Source organism: Pelobates fuscus, chromosome 2 (genome assembly GCF_036172605.1).
Source record: "Pelobates fuscus isolate aPelFus1 chromosome 2, aPelFus1.pri, whole genome shotgun sequence".
NCBI classification, from domain to species: Eukaryota; Metazoa; Chordata; class Amphibia; order Anura; family Pelobatidae; genus Pelobates; species Pelobates fuscus.
This window is the reverse complement of record NC_086318.1, coordinates 291,585,453-291,606,224: the sequence shown is the minus strand read 5'-3', so window position 1 is coordinate 291,606,224 and position 20,772 is coordinate 291,585,453. Positions and strand designations below refer to the sequence as shown.

The 20,772-nt window shown below is 42.5% G+C and overlaps 1 protein-coding gene across 1 annotated transcript in view; it reads left to right on the top strand.

Moving 5' to 3' along the window:
• The window catches only part of KIF25 (kinesin family member 25), a 132,009-nt gene that overhangs the window by 96,202 nt on the left and 15,035 nt on the right, over window positions 1-20,772 (top strand). The window contains exons 14-16 of the mRNA XM_063441780.1: window positions 12,161-12,309; window positions 18,862-18,942; window positions 20,014-20,169. Of these exons, the coding sequence (XP_063297850.1) occupies window positions 12,161-12,309; window positions 18,862-18,942; window positions 20,014-20,169 (386 nt within the window). The remainder of the gene's footprint in view (window positions 1-12,160; window positions 12,310-18,861; window positions 18,943-20,013; window positions 20,170-20,772) is intronic.

The following is a 20,772-nucleotide window of genomic DNA, read 5'->3' as shown; positions in this document are numbered from 1 at the left end:
AGAAGAGGGGGGAGTAAGAAGGGGAGGGGGGAGTAAAAAGAGGAAGGGGGAGAAAGAAGAGGGGGGAGTAAAAAGTGGAAGGGGAGTTAGAAGAGGGGGAGGGGTTAAGACGAGAGGGAGGGGGAGTAAGAAGAGGGGGGTAAGAAGAGAGGGAGGGGGGAGTAAGAAGAGGGTGGGAGTAAGAAGGGGGTAAGAAGAGGGGGGGAGTAAGAAGAGGGGGGTAAGAAGAGGGGGAGGGGGGCTAAGAAGATGGGGAGGGAGGAGTAAGGGGGGGGAGAGAGGACCCGGGAGCTCTGCCTGCAGCTCCTCTGGGTCCTTCTTGCTGTTACCATGGCAACGTTACGGCTCTTGCAAGAGTAAACTCTAGCCCTGGAGCTACGGGTTAGAGTTCACTCTCAACACTGTGACCACCAGGGATTCCTGGTGGTCGCAGTGGTGAGAGTGAACTCTAGCCCGATAAACACACTGCCCCCACACACACACACACCATACACATTCACACACTGCCCCCACACACCATACACATTCACACACTGCCCCCCATACACACACACTGCCCCACACACACCATACACATTTACACACATTGCCTCACACACACACACATACACTGTCCACCCATACACTGCCCACCCATACACACACAGCCCCCCATACAAACATTGCCACACACATACACAGCCCCCTCATACACACATTGCCCCACACACCCTACACATTCACACACTACACCCCCTCACACACACTGAATCTTTCACACACACTGCACCCCTCACACATTGCACCACTGCTCCTATACCCTACTACAGCCTCATATCCCAGCAGACCCCAGGAAAGTTGTCAAACTGTTCTTAAACGGTTTGACTACTTACTCTGGGAGGGGGGCCCGGCCCTCCTGGCACCATAACCACTACACAGAGCCGTAGTGGTTATTGTGCATGGATTATTTATTTAAATAATCTACAAGTGCCCCAGTAGCCAGCAAGCCAGCCAGCCCACAGGCCGGCCAGTCAGCCCACAGGCCGGCCAGTCAGCCCACAGGCCGGCCAGTCAGCCCACAGGCCAGTAGCCAGCCCACAGCAAGCCACAGGCTTACAGCCAGCAAGCCCACAGCCTGCCAGCCGCAACCAGCAAGCCACAGCCTGCCAGCCAGCAAGCCACAGCCTGCCAGCCAGCAAGCCCACAGCCTGCCAGCCACAGCCAGCAAGCCCACAGCCTGCCTGCCGCAGGCAGCAAGCCCACAGCCTGCCGACAGTAGCCAGCAAGCCCACAGCCTGCCAGCGAGCCCACAGCCTGCCAGCCGCAGCCAGTAAGCCCACAGCCTTCCAGCAAGCCCACAGACTGCCAGCCAGCAACAGTAATTAAGGTAAGAGCAGCCAACTTGGCCTAGGTATCAGCGAGCTATGTTGTGTTGCTATATTGTGAATTGGAACCAGAGTGTTGGGGAGACCCCCCTCCAGGACCCATTAGACTCCCTTGTAGTCTCTAATGGGACCTGGAGGAAATTCTTTCTAACACACTCTCTAAAGGACACTGAGATAACCTCTGCTAGAATGATCCCCCCTCCATGGCCCATTAGCCCTCAATTGTAGTCTCTACTGGGGCGTGGAGGCAACTGTTTCCAGTAGGAACGCTGAGATGCCCTCTGTTAGAAAGACCCCCTTCCAAGCCTATTAGACTCCATTGTAGTCTCTAATGGGGCCTGGAGGGGATTCTTTCTAACACACTCTCTAAAGGACACTGAGACAGCCTCTGCTAGAAAGACCCCCCCCCCCTCCATGGCCCATTAGCCCTCAATTGGGCCTCGAAGGGATTATTGCACTTTTGTTCCTTGTGTCTAAAGATTGTGTAGCGTGTGGCTGGAGGCGGTGCATGGAGGCGGGACAAGGGTGGCGCTTGCTGCGGAGTATGGGTGGGGCCTGTAAGGGGGCCCTTGATTTATTTTGCCTGGGGGCCCTGAGGGTTCTCAGTCTACCCCTGCATGTAAATTCAACAGACAAATTTGAAATTCAGTGTTTTATAAATAGTTTTAAATATGTATTTTATATTTTAGGAATTGAATGTTGGAGTTTGATTTTAAAGTAAGCACTGGACAGTGCTGAATGAGATGCGCTAAATCAGTTTAAATAACATTAGAAATGCAAACTTAGTTATTTTAAATTACATTTTCTGATCCAGACCAAATTCAGTCCTTAGTGAATACTCCATCATGTGTTTTATTTTTTAATTTATGCTCCTTTGATTGTCTGTAATTGCTAGATGCCTAAATATATATTACTTAACGCGGCACTGTCTATGGACTTTTCAGAATTCACAAAGACCGCATTCGTGACATGGCCGCTGTCTGTTAGCTGGGGAAGGGGGGGTGGGGAGGGCTGGGGAAGGTGAGTTCTATTTACCTGAACCTGTCCCATGTGGGTGTGGCCATCTTACTCTGGTTGGTCTTCTTCCGCATTGAGGTCTATGGAGGATCCTGTAAGATCCTCTATAGGCAGAGTCAACAGTGGCATCTCTAGGATTCATTTTTAGGGGGGGCACAGGGTGGGTCAGGGACAAAAGTAGGGGGGCACATTCAACCCCGCCCTCGCCGCAGCTTGACCCCGCCCCTGCCGCATGTTAAGCCCCGCCCCCGACAAAATGTGTTGTTGTTTTTTTTTTTTTTATAATCCCTGGTGGAGGATTCATTATTTTCCACGAGGGATTATTAAATAAAACAAACACATTTCCTTTGATACAGTGCCATAGTTGCCAACATTTGAAAAACATTTCCAAGGACATTTTGCAGCACAGCTATCAATTACTGTCTGTGTATAATATCCCTGGACAGTCAGTGCTCTCTGTATAATACAGGGTTGTGTGTATAATAAACTGGGACAGTCAGTGCTCCCTGTATAGTGCTGCTTTCTGTATAATACAGGGTTGTGTGTATAATAAATTGGGACAGTCAGTGCTCCCTGTATAGTGCTGCTCTCTGTATAATACATGGCTGTGTGTATAATATCCCAGGACAGTCAGTTCTCCCTGTATAGTGCTGCTCTCTGTATAATACAGGTCTGTTTGTGTATAATATCAGGGCCAGATTAAGAGCCCAGTGGGCCTGGTGCTGACAATTATGATGGGGCCTAATTACAGAAACTTATCAACCAAAAACACTAATACAGTCATACCTCTTAAGAGTCCTGTATCTGATGGAGTTGGTGTTGGAGGAAAACTCAAAGGATGCAGCTATAAGAAAACACATACTCTATGCTAATCTCTTTATCTAATTAATGTTTTCATCTTTCAAGTAAATCCATACCCCATAACAGCAGTGTCCATGGGCGGGGTAAAAGGGTGCACCACTGACGCAAATCACGTGACCAGAACTGCCAAAAAGGGGGCATGTCTGTCTAAAGAATTGGAAGGCCAGCCTGGCATCAGTGTCCCCATGTCGCCCAGTCCCCTAGTCTCCCAATGTCTGTGTCCCCATTTCTCCCAGTGTCCCCATGTCTCAGTGTGTCCCGTGTCAGTAGGATACTAGGGGACACTGAGAGACCCGGGGACACTGAGAGACATGGGGGCCCTGGGAGACATGGGGCACTTGTGAATACAGACATGGGGACACACATTTGGGGACACTGGGGGAAATGAGGAGACAGACACTAGGGACACAGACATGGGGACACAGACACTGGGAGACATGGGGACACAGACACTAGGGACACTGGCTGGGAGGCTTGGGGACACAGACACTTGGGGACACTGGGAGACATGGGGCACTTGTGGACATAGACATGGGGACACTGGGAGGCATGGGGACACTAAGGACACAGAGACATGGGGACACAGACACTGGGAGACATGGGGACACTGAGACACTAGGGACACTGGCTGGGAGACATAGGGAAACTGGGAGACATGGGGACACTGAGACACTAGGGACACTGAGAGACATGTGTCCCCATGTCTCCCTGCTGCCTTTCTCCCCATCGTTCTCATACCTGAGCTGTAGTCTGTCTCTGCAGGCTGGGAGCTTCTGTCTGGACTCTCTGTGCTGTGTAGCTACTCCCCTGTGAACCAATGAGTAGAGAGAGGCAGGGAGATGCTGTAACTTCCTATCCCTGCCTCTCTCCACACACCGTGACCCCTACTGGCTGGTGTTAGTATTGCAGAGTAATCTCGGTTTATACGGAGAAAAATATTTGCATTTGTATTGCTGGTATTACTGCAGTACCGTCATGGCCAGGCAGTCTCCAATACCAGCTGTGCTGGTAATTTTTTTTTACATTTTTTTTACAATGGGCCTATTCCATGGGCCTGGGCCTGGGCCTGGAGCTGCAGCTCCATCAGCCCCTATGTTAATCCGGCCCTGGGCAGAGCCAAACTGAGAATCCAAAGCAGCCCTGGAAAAAATGTATGCCATTTCTACAAGTCAATATGTATATATTGTACAGTAAGCACACAAGCTCACTGACATGCGCCAATAGGCTTACTGACAGACAAAACTCTCTGACTCACACACAAGCTTACTACAGACAAACTCACTTGTATAAACACAGTACACTGAATACATACACACACACACACACACACAGATTTCTTTTTTTTTTATAAATTTTTATTTTTGTCATGCAAGTAAATACGGTGAAGTCTGCATTGCCAACACAGCTTGAACAGACACATTCAAGTACATCAGAGTAAAACAGCAGTGTAGCATGAATAAGAGTGGCACATTTTGTTATATTGTGGTTCAAAATACAGCATAACATTTGATTCGACGCTAAGCCTGGTACGTTTCCATGTAGTGTGTCGGGAGTCTGTGCGCGTTTACATGAGAGGCCGCGTCACAGTGGGTTAGTCTAGTGTTATTGGGTTCGTGGTGGAATAGAGTAGGTATGTGTGCTGCTTGGAAGCAAGGCTAGTTAGAGTGAGAGAACTTCTCCATTTGTGTGACATGTTATGGAACCAAAAAGAATATCATAACAGAGAACATAACAATACATTCTGAGATGTCATAACGAGTGATGACCTTGAGAGTGATACGCACCCTCATGACATATTGTGGCTAAGTGTTAGCGCTATCCGTCGCCTTTGAACAGGCACATCTATTTCAATCCTAGGTAGTAGTGTAGAGCCTAAGTTGGTGTGTGCAGCGATGTAGTGCCATGGCGCTAGTTGCAGACTGGTGTGACTTAAGTGTTGGTGGCTCTCTGTGTGCATGTCCCCATATCCCAGGGGTGAGGGGGGGGGGGTCGTTAACAGAGCAGTCAAGGGCGCTCCCGTGAGGGTCTCATCTCCGCCCCAGGGGACCAGTGTGTTTGTGTTTTCTATATCATAACCAACCTAAATATAAACTGAAAATATACTCATTAAACATAGGCATTAGGTAAAACAGGTCTGTACGGTTGGTACCGGACCCCTAGGTCGAGCAAAGGGAGCCGGTGAAGGGTCTCAGTTCATGTCCTTGGAGTTTTCGCCTCTCTGGGCCGGAAGATTGGAGCTTTGTCAGCTTTCATCGGTTGAGGGTGAGGTTGTGTAGCCGTCGCGTTACCCTGGCTTGAGAGTCCCAAAAAGTCCAGTATACTTTGGCCATCCTGGGGGTTCGTTGCTTTGTGTTGTTCTCCATTTGCAGTCACCCACAAAGTTCTGGGGGTTGCCCATTTGTAGGTAATTCCAGCTGTATGTAGCGGTTTGGTAACCGTTTGCATGTCCCTGCGCCAGAGGAGCGTGGCTCTACTTAGGTTTTGGAAAAATGAAAGACGACATGATTCAAACTCCAATGGGGTCTTCCCCCGAAGTGCAGCCAATAGCCCTAGTTTATCTGACATTGTTTGACATCTGAGTATAATGTCTCGTGGTGCTGTGTTGGGTGCCTGCGGCGACTTGGAGATTCTGTACACCCCATCAAATTGAAAAGATTTAGCCTGCTTTGTTGGCAGTATTTCTGTTACTAGGCGTCTAATGTAGTGGGGCAGTTCCTCCAGTGGCACAGATTCTAGTACCCCTCTGATCTTTATATTTTTTCTCCGGCTCCTGTCGTCCAGTAGGTGGACGTGGTTAGAGAGATTTTCCTGGTCGGTTTGTATTTGTTGGATCTTGTCGCCCATTGTGTGGATGCTTTGTTTCAAGTCTGTTATGTCCCCTTCCGTGGCCTGGGTGCGTGCGGTCACTGCCTGGACTTTTGTGGTGAGCGCTGCCAGATCCGCTTCCCACATTAGTTTAAGGTTGTGTTGGAGGCCTGCCAGCATGATTTGGATGTCCCCTTTCGTGGCAGGGGTACAGTCCTTTGGTGCCAGTGGGGGTTCTGGACCATGGGGGTCTGGTGAGGGGCTGTCATATGTGAGTTCTTCTTCCGAGGGCACAGGTGAGGCCCCACGGGGGGTGGGTATCTGCGATACCCTGGGTGTTTGCAGCATTTGGCTTATGTCCAGCCGCGGTTTTGTGGCGGCCGGGGTCGGTTTTGGGGTTTTTCGTCCCATCTCACCTGCCCTAAGCTGGTATGGCTGCAGGTCTCCAAAGGCAGAAATGTGCCACGGCCAGTCCCTCTCCTCTCGCTCTCCGTGTTGTCCGCCCGCGCGGTAGGCCTTACCGCTTCGTTTGCGAGTTTTCGTGCCGGGCGTCGAAAAGAACGGCATCAGCCTTAATGGAGGGGTGGTCTGTGTGCTGCGTTGCCTTTTGATATCACCGGTTTCGTTGTGTGGACCCGATGTCGGCGGATTTTAGACGATTTTTATCGGAGCTCTGAGTAATGGCGTCTGCTCCGGTGCGGTGTTAGGCTCCGCCCCCACATACAGATTTCTGAATGCACACAGACTACTGAATGCACACAGGTGTTGCTGAATGCACACAGGCTGATTTATACACGTACACACAGACTGCTGAATCCATACACACACACACACAGACATACAGACTGCTGAGTCCGTACACACACACAGACACACACAGACTGCTGAGTCCATATACACACACAGACTGCTGAGTCCATATACACACACAGACTGCTGAGTCCATACACACACAGACACACACACACACACACACACACACAGACTGCTGAGTCCATACACACACACACACACACACACACACAGACTGCTGAGTCCATACACACAGGCATACTGCTGAATCCATACACACACACACAGACATACAGACTGCTGAGTCCATACACACACACAGACTGCTGAATCCATACACACAGACTGCCGAGTCCATACACACACACAGACAGCTGAATACATACACACAGACTGCTGAGTCCATACACACACGCAGACTGCTGAATCCATACACACACACAGACTGCTGAGTCCATACACACACAGAGACTGCTGAGTCCATATACACACACACACACATACTGCTGATTCCATACACACACACAGACTGCTGAGTCCATACACACACATAGACTGCTGAGTCCACATACACACTGCTGAGTCCATACACACACACACACACACATACACAGACTGCTGAGTCCATACACCCACAGACTGCTGAGTCCATACACATGCACAGACTGCTGAGTCCATACACCCACAGACTGCTGAGTCCATACACATGCACAGACTGCTGAGTCCACACACACACACACACACACACACACACACACACAGACACATACACAGACTGCTGAGTCCATACACACACACAGACTGCTGAGTCCATACACACACCCAGACTGCTGAGTCCACACACACATACACACACAGACTGCTGAGTCCAGACACACGCATACACACACAGACTGCTGAGTCCATACACACACACACACATACACACAGACTGCTGAGTCCATACACACACACACACACAGAAACTGCTGAGTCCAGACACAAACACACACACACACACACACACAGACTGTTGAGTCCAGACACACACACACAGATGGCTGAGTCCATACACACACACACACAAACACACACACACACACACACACACAGACTGTTGAGTTCATACATACACACACACATCAAGTCTACCTGTTGCTGGGGGTCAGTCATCTTCTGGCCTTTGCAGCAGCAGCAGCAAGGGCTGCTGCTTAACGGTGGGGGCGGGGCTTATGTGCGGCAGGCGGGGCTTCGTTTGGGGGCGGGGCCTGTGCCGGGGAGCCTGTCAGTGCTCTCTCCGGCCACAGACAGCCCCCAGCCTCCAGCTGAGCTCCTCTCTCCTGCATTCCCTCGGGCTGTCACAGACTGTCACAGCCCGAGGGAAAGGAATCTAAACACATAGCAAGCAGGTTGCTGGCATTTGGGGGGGCCTAAGGGGGGGCACAGCATGATGTAGGGGGGGGCCATGGCCCCCTCCTGCCCCCCCCCCCCTAGCGACGCCACTGAGAGCCAAATCCCTGCAGCCATCAATGGTGAAAGCTGAAAGGTTTGTAACTTCTAGACAGTGGTAGCTCTGCCCAGTGTCCAGGTGTGTCAAATGGAGGAAATATAGATAGACTTCTTTCAGTCAAATTCCAACACACTCAATATGAGTACTTCATAAAGATTCTATTTTTCTGAAATACTCCTTTTTCAGCGTGGAGGGAGTGACAGCGTCACTGTAAATTATATGGAAATGTAAATAACTAAGCTGGAAAAATAGCAGATATAGAGACTTGTTTTAATTTGACTTTACTAGTCTAACGTGTACAATTCTCTTTGGGGGCAACAATATAACCTTTACAATGTGAGATAGTTTTAATATTTTTGCATATACAGTAGTACATATAAAACCACATTGGCATTAAACTAAAAGTTACATAGTTAGATAGTTACATAGCTGAAAAGAGACTTGCGTCCATCAAATTTAGCCTTCCTCACATATGTTTTTGCTGTTGATCCAAAAGAAGGAAAAAAAACCTAGTCTGAAGCGCTTCCAATTTTGCAACAAACTAGGAAAAAAATCCTTCTTGACCCCAAAAAAGCAGTCAGATGTCTCCTTGGATCAAGCAGCTATTACCCCACTAATTAGAAATGATATCCCTGTATGTTATGTTTTTGCAAGTATTTATCCAATTGCAGTTTAAACATCTGTATGGACTCTGATAAACCCACCTCTTCAGACAGAGAATTCCATATCCCCATTGCTCTTACTGTAAAAAAAAACTTTTCTTTGCCTCAGATAAAATATCCTTACTTCCAGCCTAAAAGCGTGACCTTGTGTGCTATGTATAGCCCTATGTATTAACCTGTATTAGATTAAATATAAACATTTTATAAAGAGCCAGCTTGAGATCAGTTGAAAACATTTCAGCTATGCCTTATTTTCATAAAAACCATGACTAATTGTGTTACAAAATTCTTGGATGAATACCATGCAGTGCACAATGAGTGATTATTTGTCTTGCACATAAAAATGTCTGCCTTTAAGACTCCTGTGTTATTTAGTTTTTGTTACTGGGAAAAAGAGTATAACAGATGGGAGAGAAGTGCTTTATTTGACAAAGCATCAACAACCTCAATAAATGGTTTGTGAGGCCGTTAATGTTTTGTCTTCTCCATCTTTGACAAAATGAACTGGTGAATTGGCATCATGACTGCTTGTGCTACTCCATGTCTCCTAACAATTTTTATGGATGTTACTTGGACAAAAAGTACAAGTAGACGAACTAATATCTTTATACAGAAAGTACAATGACATACATTAACCATTAGAGCTAGAGCAAAATATATTATGTAATTATCCAACATTACCGCAAGAATACAGTTGCAAGAAAAAGTATGTGAACCCTTTGGAATGATATGGATTTCTGCACAAATTGGTCATAAAATGTGATCTGATCATCATCTAAGATACAACAATAGACAATCACAGTCTGCTTAAACTAATAACACACAAAGAATGAAATGTTGCCATGTTTTTATTGAACACACCATGTAAACATTCACAGTGCAGGTGGAAAAAGTATGTGAACCCTTGGATTGAATAACTGGTTGAACCTCCTTAGGCAGCAATAACTTCAACCAAACGTTTCCTGTAGTTGCAGATCAGACGTGCACAACGGTCAGGAGTAATTCTTGACCATTCCTCTTTACAGATCTGTTTCAGTTCAGCAATATTCTTGGGATGTCTGGTGTGAATTGCTTTCTTGAGGTCATGCCACAACATCTCAATCGGGTTGAGGTCAGGACTCTGACTGAGCAACTTCAGAAGGTGTATTTTCTTCTGTTTAAGCCATTCTGTTGTTGATTTACTTCTATGCTTTGGGTCATTGTCTTGTTGCAACACCCATCTTCTGTTGAGCTTCAGCTGGTAGACAGATGGCCTTAAGTTCTACTGCAAAATGATTTCCTTCTATGATAGCAATCCGTCCAGGTCCTGATGCAGCAAAGCAGCCCCAAACCATGATGCCCCCACCACCATACTTCACAGTTGGGATGAGGTTTTGATGTTGTGTACTGTGCCTCTTTTTCGCCACACATAGTGTTGTGTGTTTCTTCCAAACAACTCAACTTTGGTTTCATCTTTCCACAGAATATTTTGCTAGTACTGCTGTGGAACATCCAAGTGCTCTTGTGCAAACTGTAAACGTGCAGCAATGTTTTGTTTGGACAGCAGTGGCTACTTCTGTGGTATCCTCCCATGAAATCCATTCTTGTTTAGTGTTTTACGTATTGTAGATTCGCTAAAAGGGATGTTAGCATTTGCCAGTGACTTTTATAAGTCTTTAGCTGACACTCTAGGATTCTTCTTCACCTCATTGAGCAGTCTGCGCTGTGCTCTTTAAGGTCATCTTTACAGGACGGCCACTTCTAGGGAGAGTAGCAGCAGTGCTGAACTTTCTCCATTTATAGACAATTTTTCTTTCCGTGGACTGATGAACAGCAAGGCTTTTGGAGATACTTTTATAACCCTTTCCAGCTTTATGCAAGTCAACAATTCTTAATCATAGGTCTTCTGAGAGCTCTTTTGTGCGAGGCATCATTCACATCAGGCAATGCTTCTTGTGAAAAGCAAACCCAGAACTGGTGTGTGTTTTTTATAGGGCAGGGCAGCTGTAACCAAAACCTCCAATCTCATCTCAATGATTGGACTCCAGTTGGCTGACATCTCACCCCAATTAGCTCTTGGAGATGTCATTAGTCTAGGGGTTCACATACTTTTTCCACCTACACTGTGAATGTTTACATGGTGTGTTCAATAAAAACATGGCAACATTTCATTCTTTGTGTGTTATTTGTTTAAGCAGACTGTGATTGTCTATTGTTGTGACTTAGATGATGATCAGATCATATTTTATGACCAATTTGTGCAGAACTCCATATCATTCAAAAGGGTTCACATACTTTTTCTTGCAACTGTATATTGAAGAAATAGAAAGAATGTCAACAAAGTAATACTGCTGTTTAGATGATAACCCCTTATCATTCATTTTTCTATTTTGTTTTATACTTTTAGGTAGTACTTTATTTTATAAATCAAAAAACTCCAATTGCGTAGTATAACTAATGGGAACCACCACCACACCAATACTGCCCCCAGTATGTAAGCATTTCTTCTGATCTTTTGATAGATAAGTGATTTTCCTGGAGAGAAATAGGAAAAACATCCAAATTGCGCAGTACGGAGTTCTTCCTCCTTCACCTGTTAACCTCTATGTGTATGCTCTCATCTTGTCCCACGGTTACGAAGTCTTGTACGCCGATACCTCTTTAAATCCATCTGGATTTATGACAAACTCCAATTGCCTTGAAGTCTCATGATACCATATGGGACAGACTTTAGAGATGAGACGATGCCAAAGAGAAAAATTCAGTGTTAATCTATGTTAACTTGGTTATATTGTAATTATTATACGTGGCGATAAAAAGTTTATGTTTAGGGCTTTAGATATCATGTTATATTGTAAAGGAAAAAAGTAAGCTGTCTTTTAATTGATATTTTATACTTTAAATAGTCTAAGAACCAGCAGTGGCTTTAGCACTGAAATTTTAATTTAATTATTTGCCGGTTTATTTGCACTTATTGTTTTCTAAAAACAACAAAACAAATCAAATATGTAGTATATTCACTTCTTGTTGGGGTAAATAGCAGAGCTGGAAGATTATTTACAGTTTGGCTTTATGCAATTTCCTCCCTCTCTCCACAATTCTGATTTTAGTGAGAGATTCAAAGTCTAATTTATAATGTGCCTACTTTTTTTTTTCTTTATTTCAAACTAATATTTTTTTTTTTTCTTCAGGGGTGTCAGAAATGCTACAGATGTATTGGATTTGGTAAAAAAGGGATTGCAATTGAGAGTTAAGCATTCAACTTTAGTACATGATCACTCCTCTCGCTCACACTTGGTTGTTACTTTGACCATTACGGCACATTGTTCACATTCTATGGGTATGTACTTTGCATAATATATATAGATATACTTGTTTAGTAAAAGTAATAGCTTTTTATATACCCAATACATTCAAGATTAAAATAGCCAAAACGGGAAACATTCTCTAAGTCAGCGCTATGTTTCAAGTTCAACTGCTTTGACTTAACATTTGCATGGAATAATCATCTACATTTACTTATGCTTATGAATTGTGGTACTTCATACCCTAATACTGAACACATGAGAGCACATGCTAAGGGTGGCTCTACGATCTCCAGAGTACACTAGATGAAAATCAACTTTTGGTTTCACCAACCCTACCCTTTTAATATGAATTTTTAAAGAAAAGAAGAAAATGCTGTAGTTGCTGACCTTGATGCTCAAAGACGGGCTGCTGTGGATTTGATATGCCTGGGACTCTTTTACAATTCTACAACACTTTATTTTACAACACTTTTACAATTCTTTTTTCTTTGTTTTACTCTGGACATGGTCTCTAGTATTATTTAAGCATTATATACTTCTTCTTTGCAAGTTGTGCTCCTAATTGCTCTCATTTTGGATGAAACTGCAAATTGGTCTACTTCGGGCTGATCAGGTGATCAGAAGAAATTCTGATATCTGAGCCACCACGTTGCAGGATCTCTGGGGAACCAACTCATGGGAGCCCAAAAACGCTTTGTTCAGAATAATGTACCTGTCACCATAAAAAGTAGGAGAAGAGGCAGTTTTTTTTGAGTGCGGGCAAATAAGCAGCTTAGTTCCCCTGATGGACAAGAGGTCTGCTCTCCTGTCCAATCAAGAGGTAGCAAAAAAAGATGAATGATGGTTAGCGGACAGCAACTAGAAGTTAATTCTATCCACAAAATCAGAAATGAAAAAAAGGAGGAAGCGCACAAGTGTGCTGTGCAACAAGTGCTACCCCATTTATTGAAGAACAAAGATATTCAGGCAACAAGCCCTTTCTCAGTGCATCTTGTCCTTAATTCTATCAACAGATCACATGAAGTGCCAATAAAGAGAAAAAAAGGAGGAGCAATAAAACCAAGCAGGATTCTTCTAGACACTTTGACTTCATCTAATTAGGGAGACAGGCCAGCAGTGCTCTGGTGTGATTACCTTTGCTGTGCCTGTGTTATATTGGGAGCCTGGGTCATTAATTCTAGTGTGAGCCTAGGTTTAGCTTTATGCTTGTTAGGAGAACTACGGTACTCAAAATAAAGCCATTGCATTAATGTCACTGCCATCTCAGGGTCCTGGTAACAGTTTTGACTCCATCGCATCAGTCCAGGATCCTCATCCCAGAATTGATGCAGCAGTGTCAAGTTCACATTTTCTTCACAGGGTCTCTTCCAAGTTTGATGCAGCTGCGTCAGCTTCTCATTGTCCCCTGAGTACCCGTTCTAATTTTGATGCAGCAACATTAATTTCTTGACTTCAAAATGAATGTAGTCAATTGTACTAGACTCAAATGACTGTGTCATTTTCAGTGCAGTCTCATTACTACTTGGTGATTCTGGCTCCAAAAAAACATAAATGTCGTGAGCTGCAACCTTTGCACCTTTTTATATTTATTTATTCTTGGCATCCTCAATACTACACTTATGTCAGTGATGCAAAACTGATGCAAGTGCCTGAGCTTATATATAATTGCTATACTGTAGGTTCAATGTCCATCCATGGTTCCAGACCCCCTAACTACGGGTTTAGTATTTGGATTTTTCTTTTTTTTTTTTTTGTTACAGCTGTATTTTTCTGGTTTTTCCTGCTGCTGTTTTTGCCATGTGGTAAGGTTTTGTTTGCTTTGGTTATTCTGGCCTAGCATGATATTTAGGATTGTTATTTCAGATTTCTAAGCTAAGTGTTAAGCATGGACATTCTAATGTACAGTAATATGTCTTTCTATTTCTCTTACTGTTCCTTAGGCACTGGCTTGTATCTTGATGAACATAAAATCTGACCCTCACTTTGCTACTGCTAGGAAACTTGGGGTGGGAAATAGGATAGGCAATTTGTCATTGATCTTACTGTGAGACTCAGTTATGTTATTTTTGTTAAATGTTTGCAGAAAATAATAAAATTATTTTCTGGGGAGTGTGGAGTTTGAAAAACAAAAAATCATGTTGCCTAGTCTGGGTCATTCATACTAGTGTGAGACTAGGTTTAACAGTTTCTGCTGTATCTTACTAGCAGCTACTGACAGAGGCACTTGAAACTACTTTGAATGGGAGATTGGTGATTGACACCTGGCAGGCATTTTGTCATTCTGTCTAGTGTGAGCAATGTGCAGTGTTTCTTAACGTCAAACACGTTAACTTTATAGTAGTACATCTACCATGTACTAACCTATTTTGCAACACAAACGCCTATGTTTGCTGAATAAAGTTCAGCAACTGAAAAAACAAACCTACCATCATCAATGTTGGATCCCAAAACCTAAAAAAATAAGAAATTGAGGAAGGGTAGGAAACGTGGTTGTACTCCCCAATCCACCAAAGTATTGCCATCAACACCATTTCCTCGGCCATGGGGACTGCTGACAACTCCTCCACTGCTGCCTCCTCCATTAGCACTAACACCACCACTATTAGTGGTATTTAGCTATGGGATAGTGGAATTAGCAAAGTCCGATAAATCCAATTCACCATCCAGGAGGCAATTGAATGTTTCTCTGCCTTTTTATGCTGCAATATTGTATGATGCAGCTTTCACTGGCACTGCAGGTTCTTCTAGTACAGTAAATTCAAGCAATACAGTTTCAAGTTTTCTGGTGCTTGGAGAAAGGGATTTGTGAAACCAGTGGACTTATGGCTGTTGCCTGAGTTACTGCCTATTTCTTGGTAAGCCCAAGAAGCAATTAAGAGAGCGTTTAGGAGAGACTTTGTTTTGGTGCCACCAGAGCCACTGTTTACTGAAGAGGTAGAACAGAGTACTCAAATGTGTGGTGGTTGTAAGGAATCTAATGATGATAATATTGCTCTTTCCCTCACCACTCAATACATTTCTTAAGTCTGTCCCATGAGAAAATAGACAGAGGAATTAGAAACAAAGAGTCCAGAAACCAGAGCCAGCAGTCCACTAGTTCCTGCACCTACTGTGGACTAACTACATTTATTCCTGGTGGCACACTCCAGACCAATGTAGGAGCAGTAGTCAAGAAGCTGAATGACCTGCTGAATGCTCATCTGATGCTCATTTCCCAGTATGATCCAAGGATTAAACAGAAAGTGTCCCTCTGATCCAACAGTCTGACATACTGAAAGGACATACTTCCATAGTTCCATAGTTATATAGACTGGAAAAAGACTGGAATCACGCTTAGCCTTTCTCATATGATTTTTTTTGCGGAGAAATCTACATTTCTAATATTTGTTTGAAGATATTCCATTTATCCTCAGTGTTTTTTCACTAGAGAGTTTATGCTGGTCAGTATGTTGTAAAGCTGCTCTTATCTTATTGAAATTAACATTTGTAAAATTATACACATTAGTATAACCTATGCGCATTTACTTTTTTTTTAGTTTATTTCAAAGGACACCATATAGTGATCACTATTTCCCAAGTGCTTCTTTATTTGAATGTTTGACAAAAGATCAACATTGTTTCTTATAACAGATCCATACAAACATCCCTTCTAGTTGGGGCTTCTACCGATTGTGATTTGAGGGTGTCATGTAAAAGGCTCAAACTGCCTCTAAGTGAACTACCATTCCCTTTTTCCCAATTTATGCCTGGGTAATTAAAATATCTAATAATTAAAGTGTTACCCAGGTGTGCAGCTTTTCCAATTTGTTTTAATAGCTGTTCTTCATCTTCACCAATATCAAGATTAGATAACTTATAACATATCCCAACCTATTTTTGCCCTAAACAGATATCCACATATAAGGCTTCCACGTTTTCCCCATTTTCCTCATCACACACTTGCCAAATATTTGCCTTTAATTCATGGTTGACATACAAACATAGCGTCTCATCCCACTTTGTTTCTCTTATGCCTATGTCATATTGCTTAGTGTATGCTATTGCCTTTAGTTTCCCTATTTTGTTATTTAGACACCTTGAATTAGTATTGTCATGAGACCCTTGCACTGTCTTCGATTTGCAGCACCTATTTTGCCTCCTGCTGTTGACCCTCTGAGCTATTGAGAAGAAGAGTAAGTTGCCTGTTCTGTCTGGTTACCCAGCAGCTATTGTCATGTCTACTGACCAATGTCCAAAGTGAGTAAGTGTTTTCTATCACAGAGATCATTTTGAATCACCAACACTTACAAATGCCCCCACAACTGGTGAAGAAAATAGGCTTCCTCAAGTCCAATCTTCCACACTTAGGTTGTCCTGCTCTCCAGTTTAATACATGAGTTGTCAGCATCTGCTAGCTGAAATCCATCTGGCCACTCACCTCTACCTTTAACCCCTTAAGGACACATGACATGTAGGACATGTCATGATTCCTTTTTATTCCAGAAGTTTGGTCCTTAAGGGGTTAAAGTTGTTTCTAGATTTGTAAAAGTATTTTAAAATCTGGAGGTAAATAAAAAATTTAATGAAATAAAATTTCTCCTGCTGCTGCTATTTTACTTTTTTCAAATGCCTTTCAGTGCAGTGGTTTTGCCCTGCCTGGCTGACTCTTATGATGTCTTCTACTTTCGCAGACACATTTGGGACAAGCTGATAGGGCACTGTGTTTTTTCCACACTGAAAGATAGTTACTGACACTACAGACTGTGTAGGAAAACTGTGTTCTTGTCAGAGTGGAAGAGATGAGGTCAACTGCCCACTGACCTTTTCCTTCCATTTTTGGATAAATCCTGTATTTTGAAAGTAAAATTACTCCTGTTCGTTAATTTTCATGATAGAAGATGGCAATAAGAAAAGATTATAATTAATCATTATAAAAGTAAGTTTTTTAACTTCCTATTTTTCAGAATCTAAATATATACTAATGTAATTTTGCCAACTCAGAATTGGCATTCCAAGAATGCCTGATATAGTTTTGCCACAAGGCTAGGCAATATTGTAATCTCTTTTGCATTCCAGCACAGTCATAGGGGGCATTTTTCCTGCTGTTCTGGCTGCCAAATGGCTTTTCCAAATGTTTTTCAGTACCGACACTTGGCCAAACAGCATCATGAACTAAATTCTGTCACCCCCTAAAAAAATAAATTCTCCCAAGTGTTTTGGAAGAACCAAAATATTTTGCGCTACACAAGTCAATATCTCCTCTCTTCTGAACAGTGTGCTCAGTTCAGTTATTTTGCTTTGTCACAGTATTGTCAATTTAGATTCCCTCACTTTCCAAATTATATATTGTGCATCTATCAAAATGTGTGTCCTGTGTTCTACGCCATATTTAGCAACTTTTGCTTTAGCCACTATACCCAGAGGACTATATACACAAACATCGTACTGGGGATAAAACATTTATTTTTACAGCTGGATGTAATTCATTGACTTTATTTAAATGTAGTAATCTGTGGATATCCTGTATAACTGCACCTTTTTTAAAAGGGAAACATGCCGAAAATCCTTAGTAACCGCGGTGGCAATCCCCCAAAAGAAAAGAGAAACAACAACAATGAAAAGTTCACCTCTGAACCACAAAAACTGCTTGACACCAGACCAAAGGACTTTATACTGGCTGAAGTGGCTGAAGAAAATATAATTTCTAGAGAAAAAAAATAATGACATGTTATGATAAGGATCATTGTGCATGTTTTCCTAACCTTTTGATTTAGCAATTCAAATAAACATTATAGTGTGGATAATAAATCTTAATTTCCCTTTGACTTATGGTTCCCAACTTTTCCTCATTGTCCCTAGAGTTAAAACTCTGAATATTGGTTGCAAACACAGCATAAAATCAGCATACATAGATCTTAAACATACCAGTATAATGTTAAAAGTACGGCTGATGAGGGGTGCATTTCTTTTTATTGCTCTTTAACTCTTGTGGATTCGTAGAACATTAACAAGTTTCTTCATGTTCCTTAAACCCTTCATGAATGCAAAAATGCATGGTTAGAAAGAACCGAGAGCTTAAACCAACATTTATTAAAGTGATACCACATCAAATATAATATAATATACTATAATACAATGCCTGTAATCAAATGGTCTACATGTTTGTGAATTCAAGTTTCAATACAAATCATGTGTATTGTTCTTTTTTAATATATGATTTTCTTTTCAAACATTTTTTTATTAAAGGTTTTAGATTTTTACATCAATATATGCAGTACTTTTATTGAATACATACAAGACAAATGTTATATGGAGATACATACATCAAATGTACAAAAAGAGTATAAACAAAACTAAAAAAATAGTTTATAGTAACAACAGTACAATTACTTCATTATATTGTTTTTTCCTTGTATGCCTATAAATATATAAAATTGATATTTCGTAAAAAAAAAAATTAACGAATGCACTACTCTTATTTCAAATCCTGAAAAACAAATATAAATTATCCAAACTGTATAGTATCTCCTCTCTAGACCACTCATACACAATTTTACAACCCACTAATCTGGAAACTATATGTGATTTTCTACATTTTTCACTAGGAATGGCTGGCAGTGTGAAGTCACAGAAACCACTCAAAACAAAATTACAGCTAGTAGATTTGGCTGGCAGCGAATGTGTAGGTATGTTTTTTATTTCTCCTTTAAGATACAATGCTTATTTATTTTAGTCTTTGTCTTAAAGATTAATTTATGCATTATTGTTCAGAAATATGTAGTGCTTCATAATGGACTCCACTGCAATTTATAAAAAAATTATGACATGTTTACTACAACCTTTTTATTGTTTTTCAATAAATTATGTCCTATTGGGCATTATTCTTAAGCCCCTCCCTGAACTATAAAAGTGAATGGTGAAGATCCTAGTGCTGCTTTCCACTCCCCCCTGCTTTCCACCCCCGTTACAAAACATAAAAAAAAACCTGTAAAACAGGGCCCAGTGTTGCATACGGAACTTAAAGGAACACTCCAGGCACCCAGACCACTTCAGCTAATTGAATTGGTCTGTGTGCTGTGCACCTATTGCACTTAGTGCTGCAATGTAAAATGTAGTTCCAGAGAACTGCAATGTTTACATTGCAGCTCTAAGTCTGCACCTCTGTGGCTGTCTATCAGACAACCACTAGAGTGCTTACGGAATCCAAACCGACCTTTGGTCAGTTATCTGACGCTGGACGTTCCACGGACCTGCAGTGTCAGATTTTCCCCATAGGAAAGCATTAAATAATGCTTTCCTATGGGTAGGTCTAATGCGCGCGCGCCCATTGCTGCGCATGTGCATTAGGTCTCCCCCACTGGCTGACGTCGGCGGGGGAGGGGCGGGGGCGGAGCCTGACCTAGCGCTAAGTAACATCGGCGCTGGATTCTGGTAAGTAGCTGAAGGGGGTTTTAACCCCTTTCAGTGACATGGGATGGGCGGCGGAAGGGAGGGGGGGCACTGCAGGATCCTGCAGTGCCAAGAAAACTGGTTTGTTTTCCTGGTAATGGAGAGTCCCTGTAAATGACACTAACGGTATCCAGACCACTTCATCTCAATTTTAACCATGCAATATAAAACATTACCAGCTTATTTTATTGTTTCTACTTAATAATAAAAAAAAGTAATGGTTACAGTTACAAAATGTTTTGACATCTAGATAAAATATTCAGACAAATTATATTTTGAATAACTGGGTATTGTTTATATTGTACTAGGTATGTCTGGAGTGAAGGGAGCAGCCTTGAGAGAGACATCTTTCATTAATCGCAGCTTATCAGCCCTGTCAGATGTCCTGGGAGCATTATCAGAACACTGCTCTCACATCCCTTATCGCAACAGTAGGCTTACACACCTGCTCCAAGACTCTATTGGTAAGTCAATTTTAATTTTGTATGCTACATGAAGGGACAAGGACATCTTTGTCATGTTTTTTCTTTTTTCTTTTTTTTTAACAATTTGTCTGTATTTTTATAATGCTCTTTCTAGATTAGGCTTCAATCCCAATTCTGCCCTTGTTTCGTTTGGGTTCTGAATGGTTTAGCTGTTTTCTGACAGTAATGCCACACAAGTTAGAAATCATTATTAGTTTATTTATTAGTTAATTATTAGTTTAAAACTAGGATTAACATATCTTGTTGTCTCAAGATTAATATCTGACATTGCAAGGTTAACAGCAAACAAAATGATGTTTTCATCACAGGTAGAAATTTATCAACAGCCAAGCTGATAACATGGCGTCGTGGGAGTTGTGCATGGAACACCAAAAAAAGCCATTTGTGATACTAACTTTAAGTTAGGGAATATTCAGTTTGCGTACAACATTTGGATTATGCTATGTGACTTCAAGAATTTGCAGTACATAAGAAAATAAGAATCAATAACTGCATAGGTTGTCCTGCAGCTATTGGTATTTTACCCCACCCTGAAAACATCTCATCATAACCCAATTTCTACTCACTATGAGGGCCGGTGGA